General features: G+C 38.3%; 1 protein-coding gene across 1 annotated transcript in view; it reads left to right on the forward strand.

Moving 5' to 3' along the window:
- The window catches only part of MARCHF5 (membrane associated ring-CH-type finger 5), a 49938-nt gene extending 40742 nt beyond the window's left edge, over positions 1-9196 (forward strand). The window contains exons 4-6 of the mRNA XM_055334405.1: positions 4750-4933; positions 5061-5227; positions 6232-9196. Of these exons, the coding sequence (XP_055190380.1) occupies positions 4750-4933; positions 5061-5227; positions 6232-6348 (468 nt within the window). The 3' untranslated portion in view covers positions 6349-9196. The remainder of the gene's footprint in view (positions 1-4749; positions 4934-5060; positions 5228-6231) is intronic.
- The last annotated feature ends 2639 nt before the right edge of the window (positions 9197-11835 follow it).

Raw genomic sequence — 11835 nt, forward strand, 5'->3', positions numbered from 1 at the left:
TTGAAATCAAGAGTCAGACACTCAACTCACTGAGGCACCCAGACACCCCCAGTCCACTATTCTTTTCCCATTTATTTCCCCATGAACTAGTTTTATGTTCAATCCCTATTAGTTGTGAGGAATTTGAATGAGACCCTTTGCTTATGTATCGAAAAGACAACATAATAGGTAACTTTTTTTCCCCAACACTGGGCTAAACACCTTTCCAGCACTGATCTATTTAATCCTTGTAACAATCTTGTGACCTAGATACTATCAATTATTCCTAATTTACAGTTTTGTCGAGTTTACATGTCCAATACCATACAGTAAGAGAGAAACAGCAGGACCCCCTGACCCCAATCTAGGGCTCCTTAGGTGAAACCTGGTTCCAAAGGCAATGAAAACATTTTACCCTGGAATAATAGAACTTGAATGTCCAGCCTCGTTCCACTTTTGCCTCTAGCTTAAAGATAACCTTCATAAGCATTGTCCATTCTTAACTCTTTTTTTTTTAATTTTTATTTATTTATGATAGTCACAGAGAGAGAGAGAGGCAGAGACACAGGCAGAGGGAGAAGCAGGCTCCATGCACCGGGAGCCTGACGTGGCATTCGATCCCGGGTCTCCAGGATCGCGCCCTGGGCCAAAGGCAGGCGCTAAACCGCTGCGCCACCCAGGGATCCCTCTTAACTCTTATACTATCCTTGATTATCCTTTTTTTTTTTTTAATTTTTTTAATTTATTTATTTATGATAGTCACAGAGAGGGGGGGCGGGCAGAGAGAGAAGCAGGCTCCATGCACTGGGAGCCCAGTGTGGGATTCGATCCCGGGTCTCCAAGATCGCTCCCTGGGCCAAAGGCAGGCACTAAACTGCTGCACCACCCAGGGATCCCCTATCCTTGATTATCCTTAATTCTGACTAAGGAAACCTATTCTCCACTGTTTCATTCTCCCATTTAAAAGTAGGTTCCTAAAAGGAAGTGCTTTATAAAATCAGACCTTAGTTGAAATTCTTAGCCTTTCAGCATTGGTGAACTCCTGGATATGAAGATCTAGCTTTCATCTCCTAAACAGAAAAACCTTCCTCTAAACCTACAGTTCCTACATCTTTATTTTATACACAGATAACAAATTCTTAGAGAAGACATTCTGTAGTTCCTGAGTCTAATCCCAAAATCGAAATCTTAAAAATAATCTGTTTTTGAATCTTGGGGCATAAAACCAGAATGCACATGATCATACACAATGTGCTAGATTTGTGTTGCCCGAAGTCAGGTCAGCCCCATTGCTTAAGTCAGCTTTCAGTTTCTGCCCTTGGGTCTAACCGTAGTGCAGATGGCAAACTATAGTTGTTATACTATTCCATTTCCTCTGCAGCATTTATATTTGCATGCTTGTTTGATTTGATTTGATTGTCTCTCACCTCCAAAAGGCATCTATTTATTTAGCTTACCATTTTTTTTTAATTTTTATTTATTTATGATAGTCACAGAAAGAGAGAGAGAGGCAGAGACACAGGCAGAGGGAGAAGCAGGCTCCATGCACCGGGAGCCCGACGTGGGATTCGATCCCGGGTCTCCAGGATCGCTCCCTGGGCCAAAGGCAGGAGCCAAACTGCTGCGCCACCCAGGGATCCCTAGCTTACCATTTTTGCCCTAACACCTAGGCCTGAGTCTGACACGTAGTATTCAGTTAAATGAACGTATACATACACGCATGCAAGTTTGTATGCATGATGAGTGCCGCTTGAGTACAAAGCATCTCTCTTCACTTTAGATGTAACAGGTGGGACAGTGAGTCTCTTGCTTACTGTTTGCTCTATTTCCTTTTTTGTTTCCTCATTCTTAGATACCAGGTTGTAAGGGTTTTACTACTACCCATGAAGAATAAACCGACCCTTACTACAGTCTCTTTTTTTTTTTTTAAGAGTTTATTTATGTATTCATAGAGGCAGAGACACAGGCAGAGGGAGAAGCAGTCTCTATCACAGAGCCCGATATGGGACTCGATCCCGGATCTCCAGGATCACACCCTGGGCCAAAGGCAGCACTAAACCGCTGAGCCACCAGGGCTGCCCCTTTCTACAGTCTCTATGAATATTCACTCTGCTTTATATTTCTAAACCCCAAATTCTGGATGGCTCTGTGGTTGGGCGTCTCCCTTTGGCTCAGGGCATGGTCCCAGTCTGGGGATCGAGTCCCACATTGGGCTCCCTGCGGAGAGCCTGCTTCTCCATCTGTCTATGTCTCTGCCTCTCTCTGTGTCTCTCATGAAAAAATAAATAAAATATTTTTTGAAAAAGGGGAAAAAATAAAAAGAATAGTATAACCCAACAGAAGAATTTTTGAGATTTCTGAATTTATTTGCTAGCACTTTGAGAATATTTAAATCACATAGTTGTATCAATATAGTGATCACTTATAAAGTGATCAAATAATAAAATGATATAAAAATAGAATATCCTGAAAAGGCATAGGTAAAAACACAATCTCTGGGCTAATCCATGTATGCCCCTAGTATGGGATTGGGGTTTATGAAATATAGTAGCCCCTTAAACAATATGGGGATTAGAGACACTGATAACTCTCCTTCATGCAGTAGAGAATCCATGGGTAACTTTTGACTCCCCAAAAATTTACAGCCTACTGTGACCAGAGGCCTTACTGATAGCGTAAAATCAACTAACACATTTTGTATGTGTATTATATGCTGTATTTTTATAATAAACTAGAGAAAAGCAAATGTTATTAAGGAAATCATAAGGAAGAAAAAGTAATAGTACTGTACAGTATCTATCAATCAGTGTATATATAAGTGGACCAGTACAGTTCAAACCTGTGTTCAAGGGTCAACTATATTGTGAATCAGACACTTTAGAGCAACTCAGAATAATCATCCTTCACATACAAGGTATGAGGTTTCTGCATGGAGACACAGAAGAGTATCAGGTACCTATACCACGGTTTTTGACCACTTAGAAGAGGTTAGTCTCCTGTCCTTTAATATTACAATGTATTTAGGTAAGTTAATGAAGTACAAGCCTGGACCAGGTGAGATTTTAAAAGCATAAATTTTGGCTCTTCCCCACATGTTTGTAAGATATTTTTACCTGGATCGAGTGTGTTGTCTAGAATTTCAGTTTGACCATTCTCAGCTTGACCTTATTTCACATCTCCTTATAGTAGTCCACTTAAAAAAAAAAATCTGTGACATAAAGAGTATCTCATTTTTTTTTAAAACCCATTTACTTTTTCATGAATTTGTTTTCCTGAGTGTCCCTGACAGCTCTTAGTTTTCCCTATCTTCTCTATTCCCTTTCCTCCTTAGCTGTCATTCCTTCCTTTTACCTCTTCCCTCTCAAAGATAGAGATAAGGTTCTAACCAATCTTTTCTTGCTGGATGGAAGAAAGTGTGATCAGAAAAACTATATGGCAAAAAAAAAACAAACAAACAAAAACAAAAAACTATATGGGGGCAGCCCCAGTGGCTTAGCGGTTTAGCGCCACCTTCGGCCCGGGGTGAGATCCAAACTATATGGAGTCTTTATGGTAGTATTCTAGCAAGTATCCTTACAGTGTGATACCTGAGTGGGGTAAAAGCCCAAGATTCTGAAATAGTCTCCTTCTTCTGTCATAACTGCCAAGACTAATCACTCAGAGCAATAGGTTTAATTTGGAAGCAGTTGAGACTTTGGCTAAAGGGAAGATCATTTGAGACCTTTGAAAGAATTTTCAGGGAAATTCTCCCATCAAAAGTAAGAAGCTCACCAATAAAATGGAGATGTTGAGAGAAATAGAAGGCCAAGATTGATAGTCCTCAGGATTTTCCTGAGAGGGGGAAGTATGGAGATTCACAAATAAGAATCATGTCCTTCTTGCCCTCTGGGATCTAACCCAATTGAGAAATAGACCCAAGACCCAGATAATTGTTTTAGCTTCATTACCCCATAAATAAGACACCTTAGGGTTCCTGGATTGGAAAAAAAATGATTGGAACGTATAACAAAAACTACTGCAGTCCCCAAAATCTCAACTTTGGAATTGCATTTTAACAGAGTTGGACCTGTAGAACAGGCATTTAGCCAGCCAGAAAAATCACTCTCTCCCAGACAACACCACTGAGTATGGAGAAAGAACCAAAGAGAAGGGAGCTTTCGGTCCATCTCCTGAAGGCTGGTCCTGCCCCTTGCTGGCTGTGCTACCCTAGTAGGAAAAGCAGGAAAACAGATGCTCTGTTGGAGCACATATAGGATCTAAAATTATAGTCCAATCTAACCATACCAAATAAGAGGAATAAAAGAACCAGAAGGCCCCTCCCCTCTATTGATTTGTAATCAGTGTGAGTCAACCACATTTTAAAGCTTTTATTCCAATATAATATGAAATTGCTTAGATTTTTTCCCCTTGAATGAAAGACACTATTTATAAAGTTATAAATAAATCAGGACTGATAACCTTCCAGTTTATTTTAAAAACTTTTTATTTTAAAAACTTTTATTTTTGTTTTAAAAACTTTTGTTTTTGTTTTTTGTTTGTTTGTTTTAAAGATTTTATGTATTTATTCATAAGAGACACAGAGATCCTGACCTCCAGGATCATGCCCTGGGCTAAAAGTGGCGCTAAACCACTGAGCCACCCGAGCTGCCCAAAACTTTTTATTTTTGTATTCTTTCAAAATTTAGCATTTCCTCTAAGACGGATTCAGTTCAAGCATGCAGCTCTTCATAGATAAGGAATTGATTCTAACAAATGCTGTCTGTTTCACAGGTTGTAGGCCATAAAGAAGGTCTGGATGTTATGGAGAGAGCTGATCCTTTATTCCTTTTAATTGGACTTCCTACTATTCCTGTCATGCTGATATTAGGCAAGATGATACGCTGGGAAGACTACGTGCTTAGACTATGGCGCAAATACTCGAATAAACTACAAATTTTGAACAGTATATTTCCAGGTAAGGTCCTGAATTATGATTATAATGAGCATACCAAATTAATCTTGTGGAATAATCTTAGCATACGAAGATATTTTTGTTATTCTGATTTATTAGCACTAATACTCTGCATTTTCATTTTCTCTAGGCATTGGTTGTCCTGTTCCTCGAATTCCAGCTGAGGCTAATCCTTTAGCAGATCACGTCTCTGCCACCCGAATTTTGTGTGGAGCCCTTGTTTTTCCTACTATTGCGACAATAGTTGGTAAACTGATGTTCAGTAGTGTTAACTCTAATTTACAAAGGACAATCTTGGTAAGATGGTTTTAACAGTACTTTTTTTTTTTTTTGAATGACTATACAAAAGAGAATGAATTGTATGTTTGTTCAAAAGAAACCCCAGTGAGACTATATAAATATTCATTCTGTGGGTCCTGTGCCTTAAGTTTCTGTTTGATCCTACTTGTCATCCAATAGCAAGAAAGAGGGGAGGATCTGTTGCATTATTTCTGACCTTCCAGAACAATGGTGTGGGTGACATCCGTCATAGAAGAGGCATGAATTATCACACCCATCCCTCTTGCCGACAAGCTTCTGCTCTAGGGTCAGCCTGCCTAGTCATATCCTATCACAGATACTGGTTTGCTGAAAACGTAATTCAGATTTCTTGACTTATATGTGCCTGCAAAATATAGATCATATTGGTAGCTATATTAGGATTACTGGGAGGATTAAATGAGAGAATTCATTTGAAGTGCTAACACATAGTCAGCCCTTGTGTTGATGTACATATTGATGTTGATATTATTATTCTCACTTCCCCCCTCTGATGGCAGCCTGCACTTGTGCCCAGGCCTTCTCCCTGTTACATCAGACTGGATGTAGAGCTAAGGAGAGAGATTACTCAATAGGAGAACAGAAAAAGTGTCTCTGTTAGGTGTAGTGTCTCCATCTGTTCTATCCCCTAGTAGAAAAGTGATATTCATCTGAATTAGCAGCAATGGCTATGTCTTTTATGATCTAAGTAAAATTATTTTTATTATGTTTCTATAAAACTGCATTATAGGGCAGCCCCGGTGGCTCAGCAGTTTAGCGTCGCCTTCAGCCCAGGGCCTGATCCTGGAGACCCGGGATCGAGTCCCACATCGGGCTCCCTACATGGAGCCTGCTTCTCCCTCTGCCTGTGTTGCTGCCTCTCTCTTTCTCTCCCTCTCTCTCTCAGTCTTTCTCCCTGTGTCTCTAATAGATAAATAAAATCTTTAAAAAAATAAAATAAATAAATCTGCATTATAAAAAGCTAATTTTCCTTTTTATTTTAGGGTGGAATTGCTTTTGTTGCCATAAAAGGAGCATTCAAGGTTTACTTCAAACAACAGCAATATTTACGTCAGGCACACCGCAAAATTCTAAATTATCCAGAGCAAGAAGAAGCATAAAACTTTGACTTCTAGTTATTCTGCAGTTCTTTCATCCTTAATGAGTCTGTTGTGTTGTTCTGATTCCATCATTAATGCACAGTAGTGGAGACTTATGATAAGCTGCTGCTCATATTTTTAAGAAATATAATAAAGCACTTAGGGCAGGGGAAATCCTCTCAGTAATCACGGAACCTGAGGTTGTGATTTGTTTTCATTGTTTTGTATGTACTTCTTTTATGGCAGTCATCTGAACCATTATCTTAGCATGGTAAACCTGGGTTTTGTTCATATTTTCTCCAGATAGAAATGTAAAGATCAAACTGTGCAAATATTTAAAAATGCACATGCTGTTTTATTCAAATGCCTCTTTTGTATGTGTTCATGTTCAGTGTTTTCTTAGAATCAGCAACTCAATGAAGGTACTATGAGGATTTTTCTCACTGGCATAATTTGATTACATGCTAAACAGGAGTATATGTTAATATGAGGATATGTAAATTAGTTATAAAAAATAACAAACCAAAAATGTATGTAAACATTCAAATTATTATCTGAACAAATGCGATTTTGTGTTTTTCTGAACCCATGTGACATCCTCCAAAATGTGTAGGGTAAAAATTCACAGGGCTTCCAAATCACTTTTTCACTATTAAATTTTATTTATATAATGTTGACATCTCATAGTTCATAATGTAATTTTGACTCATATAGTCATAATTACCGCGTGTGTGTGTGTGTGTGTGTGTGTGTCTGTGTGTAAAAGAGAGAGGGAGAGAGTCATCAGGTCCTTCAATCACTGGAGTAAGGTTTTTAAATCCATATTTCTAGAAATTAGAGCTGTCAGTTTATAGTAGTTTGAGCACAGAGAACGATTTGCAAAAAAAAAAAAAAAAATCAATAAAGTTCTTTTACTCTTCTCTTTCATTGATTCAGTTATTCAGGTATTTGTTGATCACCTCCTATTTGCCCAGGCATTATACAAAGTGCTGTGGGAGACAATGGTGAACACGACAGACTTGGTTCCTGCTTTTATGCAGTTTACCGTCTAGTTTCAACAGATAGAAAACCAGCAGTGAGTAAACCAAGGTGAGGCCTTGAGCTCTTTGTTTTTATACCAGTCAGTGAGGAGATAATTATGAAAACAAGAAGTCTTGAGTAAATATTAAGGTTATTGTTTTTGGCTTAAATTGATTTATTATAAAAACCAGTACTAACGTTTTTAGATTTTAATTGCTTGTCAGATTGATGAGGTTATTAGCACCTTAATCACTGTAACTAGTTTTATGTTCATTTTTAAAAAGCAATTATTTATTTTAAGCCATCTTTAATAGTGGCCTTTTTAATGTTGTTCAGCAATCTGGATGGTCTTGCAGTTATTTTCACTAATTAAAATTAAGTTTTTAAAAGATAGTTCCAAAAACTGTATTGAATTTCTTGTTCACAGTATCTAATGCATGACAATAATAAACGTTTCCCTTACTGATAAGTGGCCACTTCTTTTTAGGAGTGTAGCAAATATAGATTGAGCTATGTTAGATTGCAATAATGTATGTTAACTTTAGTAATTTAAGACTGGTACCTTTCTATAGTATGAATGTCTTAATTCTGTGTTATAAAGTTTATGTGAATGACTGTTGAACAGAGTTGTAATTATTTTGGGAGGAAGGGAATACTTGACTGACAGTGAGCCTTATTAAGAACACTGCTACAGTTCTGAAGGGGAAATATAAAAGCTATGATTATATATAAAAATAACTTAGATTATATAGCTGTAATTATAAAATATATTGACTTTTCTTTAATTTTCAGTATAAGAAAGACATAGTAGATATTTCCTGCATAATTTTGTTATATAGAACAACTTTTAGGCAGCCTTTAATAAAATTATACAAGCACACCGTTCCCCAGTTACTACTTTGTGGCCAAGATGGAGGGAGTAGCTGTTTGCATCTACTGGTATCAGGGCTCATGAGTGCCAGAAAAACAACTCTAATCCTTTTGGGGGGTGGGTGCAGCAGGGAGGGGTTTCTAGGGCTGTGGGGAGGGAATTGCAAGTGCCTGGGAACCAGAGAGGCCTCTAGCCCTGGAATTGAACACTCTTAAATCTAAAAAACCTTAGCTCAGAAAGTACCACATACCAGTCTTCAGAAAGGTGGCCTATACCACTATGAACAACTTAAGAGCTGACTAAAGTTGATAGACCTGGGTTCCAATTCTGATTCTGCTTTTACTAACTGGATGTATGACAATGGCCAACTGGCTTTCTCCCAGCTGCAGTTTTCTTCATCTCTGAAATACAAGTAATACTTCTATCTCAGAAGACCATTTCTAGGATTAACTGAGAAAGGAACAGAGGCACTTTAGGCTTGAGACAGGCCCTACAGAGCAGTAGCTGTTTCTTAATTGTTAAATAGTCTTTTCATGCTCTGGGAAAAGGGAATGAAGAGGTAAGAGAATGGTGTTAGGAGACAGATTAAAGGGATGTTGTAGACTTTGGGATGGGTAGGTATATTGTGTTTTCCAGTTGGGTTGGGTGGGTATATTTTGTGTTTTCCCATTTATTTTCACATTGCTTTACGGTGTTATTTCTATAAACTTCAATGTTTTAAACCTCTTTTATAAAATTCAGTGACAACTAGTAGAATTTTCTTCTTTGCAGAAGTTAACTTATCTCCAAAGTGGCTGAAAATATTGTTCATCAGTACATGATTATCAAATGACTGTGAAGAATATAAAATTAAACTTAGTGACTTAATTAGTCACTGCCTTGCTAACTGTGCTGTAATTTTTTTAAACGTCTTGTTTTTAATATAGCAGACTATCTCAATAGTGGCTGGATTAGGTTAAATAAAGAATTTTTATGTTCTCTAGGTGTACTTTGTCTGTTGAACAATTTCCAAAGCATAATCTGTTAATTCTGTATCTAACTAATTTTTTAAAATTTTAGTTATCAAGATACTAGATTTTTCTTTTAGTAAAAATCTGAAATTTTAAAAAACTAAAGAGGAATTGTCTTAATACAAGCAAGCTAGCCTAAATTCCAATTATGTTTTGATTTTTTAAAATGTATACTCAGCCACTTGAACTAACTATGATTAGATAAGCAACCACATACAAGATATGTGGGTGGTCTCATGCTACAGGGTATCTTAAAAGTATATTCAAGTATATTCACATTTAAAAAACAAGTTGGGGGATGCCTGGGTGGCTCAGTGGCTGAGCATCTGCCTTTGGCTCAGGGCATGATCCCTGTTTAGGGATCGAGTCCCACATCAGGATCCCTATGAGGAGCCTGCTTCTCCCTCTGCCTAGGTCTCTGCCTCTCTCTGTGTCTCTCATGAATAAATAAAATCTTTAAAAAAAAAAAAAAAGTTGGGATGTCTGGGTGGCTTAGCGGTTGAGCGCCTGCCTTCGGCCCAGGGCATGATCCTGGAGTCCCAGGATCGAGTCCCACATCGGGCTCCCTGCATAGAGCCTGCTTCTCTCTCTCTGCCTGTCTCTCTCTCTTTCTCTTTCTCTCTCTCTCTCTCTCTTGAATAAATCTTTATTTAAAAAAAAATAACAAGTTGCTTCCTTTGAGATACTAAGAAGTTTCTGAAGATTAAAGTCTTCTAGAATGTGTACATCAAATAAAGACCCTTCCATCCATAAGGATTGTATTTTTTCTAGGTTATTTCATTACCCTCATCTGAGAGACTAGCAGAGAAGTGGCAGAGTCAGATAGTCCTAGATGCATATTCTGATACTTATTTGTAGGGCAAGTTTCTTTATCTCTCAGACTCTTAGTTTCCTCATCAATAAAATGAAGATTATAAAACCTATATCTGGTTATTATGAGAATTTCAAGTGAGGAAACATTCTACAACACTTTGATTTACAGAGAAATAAATTTATGCCAATTTAAGTAGACATTTGTTTGCCCGTAATCTTCCTTTGGTCCCCTGGGATCTCAGTTTCCTCTTCTCCGTTACCTGTCACCCCATACACCCATTAGAAATGATAGAGTGATAAAATACCTTATTTAACTGCCTTCCTGGAGCAAAGATTCTGAGCAAAGGGAAGAGAGAAAATTTACAGTTGAATCACTGTAGAAGTTTGGACATGCAGCAGAGGTTAGGCTATCATTCTGGTCAACCCGTGCAGATTTAAGCCTCTTACTGATAACCACATGCTAGGTTACTATATGTCAGCAATACATACTATACCTTACCAGGTGTTAGTTGAGCACCTGTATGAGCCAGACACTGCCAAGTCCTGGGGTAAAATGGGGAATAAGCCTGCTTTGAAATATTTATTTTTAGGGGATCCCTGGGTGGCGCAGCGGTTTGGCGCCTGCCTTTGGCCCAGGGCGCGATTCTGGAGACCCAGGATCGAATCCCATGTCAGGCTCCTGGTGCATGGAGCCTGCTTCTCCCTCTGCCTAGGTCTCTGCCTCTCTCTCTCTCTCTCTCTCTCTCTCTCTCTCTCTCTCTCTGACTATCATAAAAAAAAAAGAAAGGAATATTTATTTTTAAAATACACTCTAAGATTAAACTGAAATACCTTGACCCCCTAAAAGATGTGCCCTGCTCAAATATGGACTCTCTAGTTTAAAATCAGCAAGAAACATCTGTAACAGGAACTAAGCGGTCATATGTATGTGATCTTTTAATGATACACATCTATCAGTGTATTTATCAATTCAGATAATTGTACACCAAAAATAAGACCTGCAAAAAGTACACAATTTTTTAATACAAGTCAATGAATTTCTGCAAAATGATCCCATATGTCATATTTTTTAATTTTTTAATAAGAAATTTATTTTTTATTGGTGTTCAATTTGCCAACATACAGAATAACACCCAGTGCTCATCCCATCAAGTGCCCCCCTCAGTGCCCGTCACCCATTCACCCCCACCCCTGCACTCCTCCCCTTCCACCACCCCTAGTTCGTTTCCCAGAGTTAGGAGTCTTTATGTTCTGTCTCCTTTTCTGATATTTCCTACCCATTTCTTCTCCCTTCCCTTCTATTCCCTTTCACTATTATTTATATTCCCCAAATGAATGAGAACATATAACGTTTGTCCTTCTCCGATTGACTCATTTCACTCAGCATAATACTCTCCAGTTCCATCCACGTTGAAGCAAATGGTGGGTATTTGTCATTTCTAATGGCTGAGTAATATTCCACTGTATACATAAACCACGTCTTCTTTATCCATTCATCTTTCGATGGACACCGAGGCTCCTTCCACAGTTTGGCTATTGTGGACATTGCTGCTATAAACATCAGGGTGCAGGTGTCCCCATATGTCATATTAGTCAGGGTCCACTCAGGAGATACAAATCACATCGCCTCTTTGAACAAGGAAAACACATGAAATTGTTAGCTGGTAGGAAGTAAATGATAAAAACGGAAAGAAAAAAAAAGGTGGGGCAAAAAAGCAGCTACTACTCCTAGGCTGAATTAGGGTAGACATTAAGGGAATGAGGAGTTAGAGGTCTCTTTCCCTAAAAGGCTGA

Source organism: Nyctereutes procyonoides, unplaced genomic scaffold (genome assembly GCF_905146905.1).
Source record: "Nyctereutes procyonoides isolate TBG_1078 unplaced genomic scaffold, NYPRO_anot_genome, whole genome shotgun sequence".
NCBI lineage: Eukaryota > Metazoa > Chordata > Mammalia > Carnivora > Canidae > Nyctereutes > Nyctereutes procyonoides.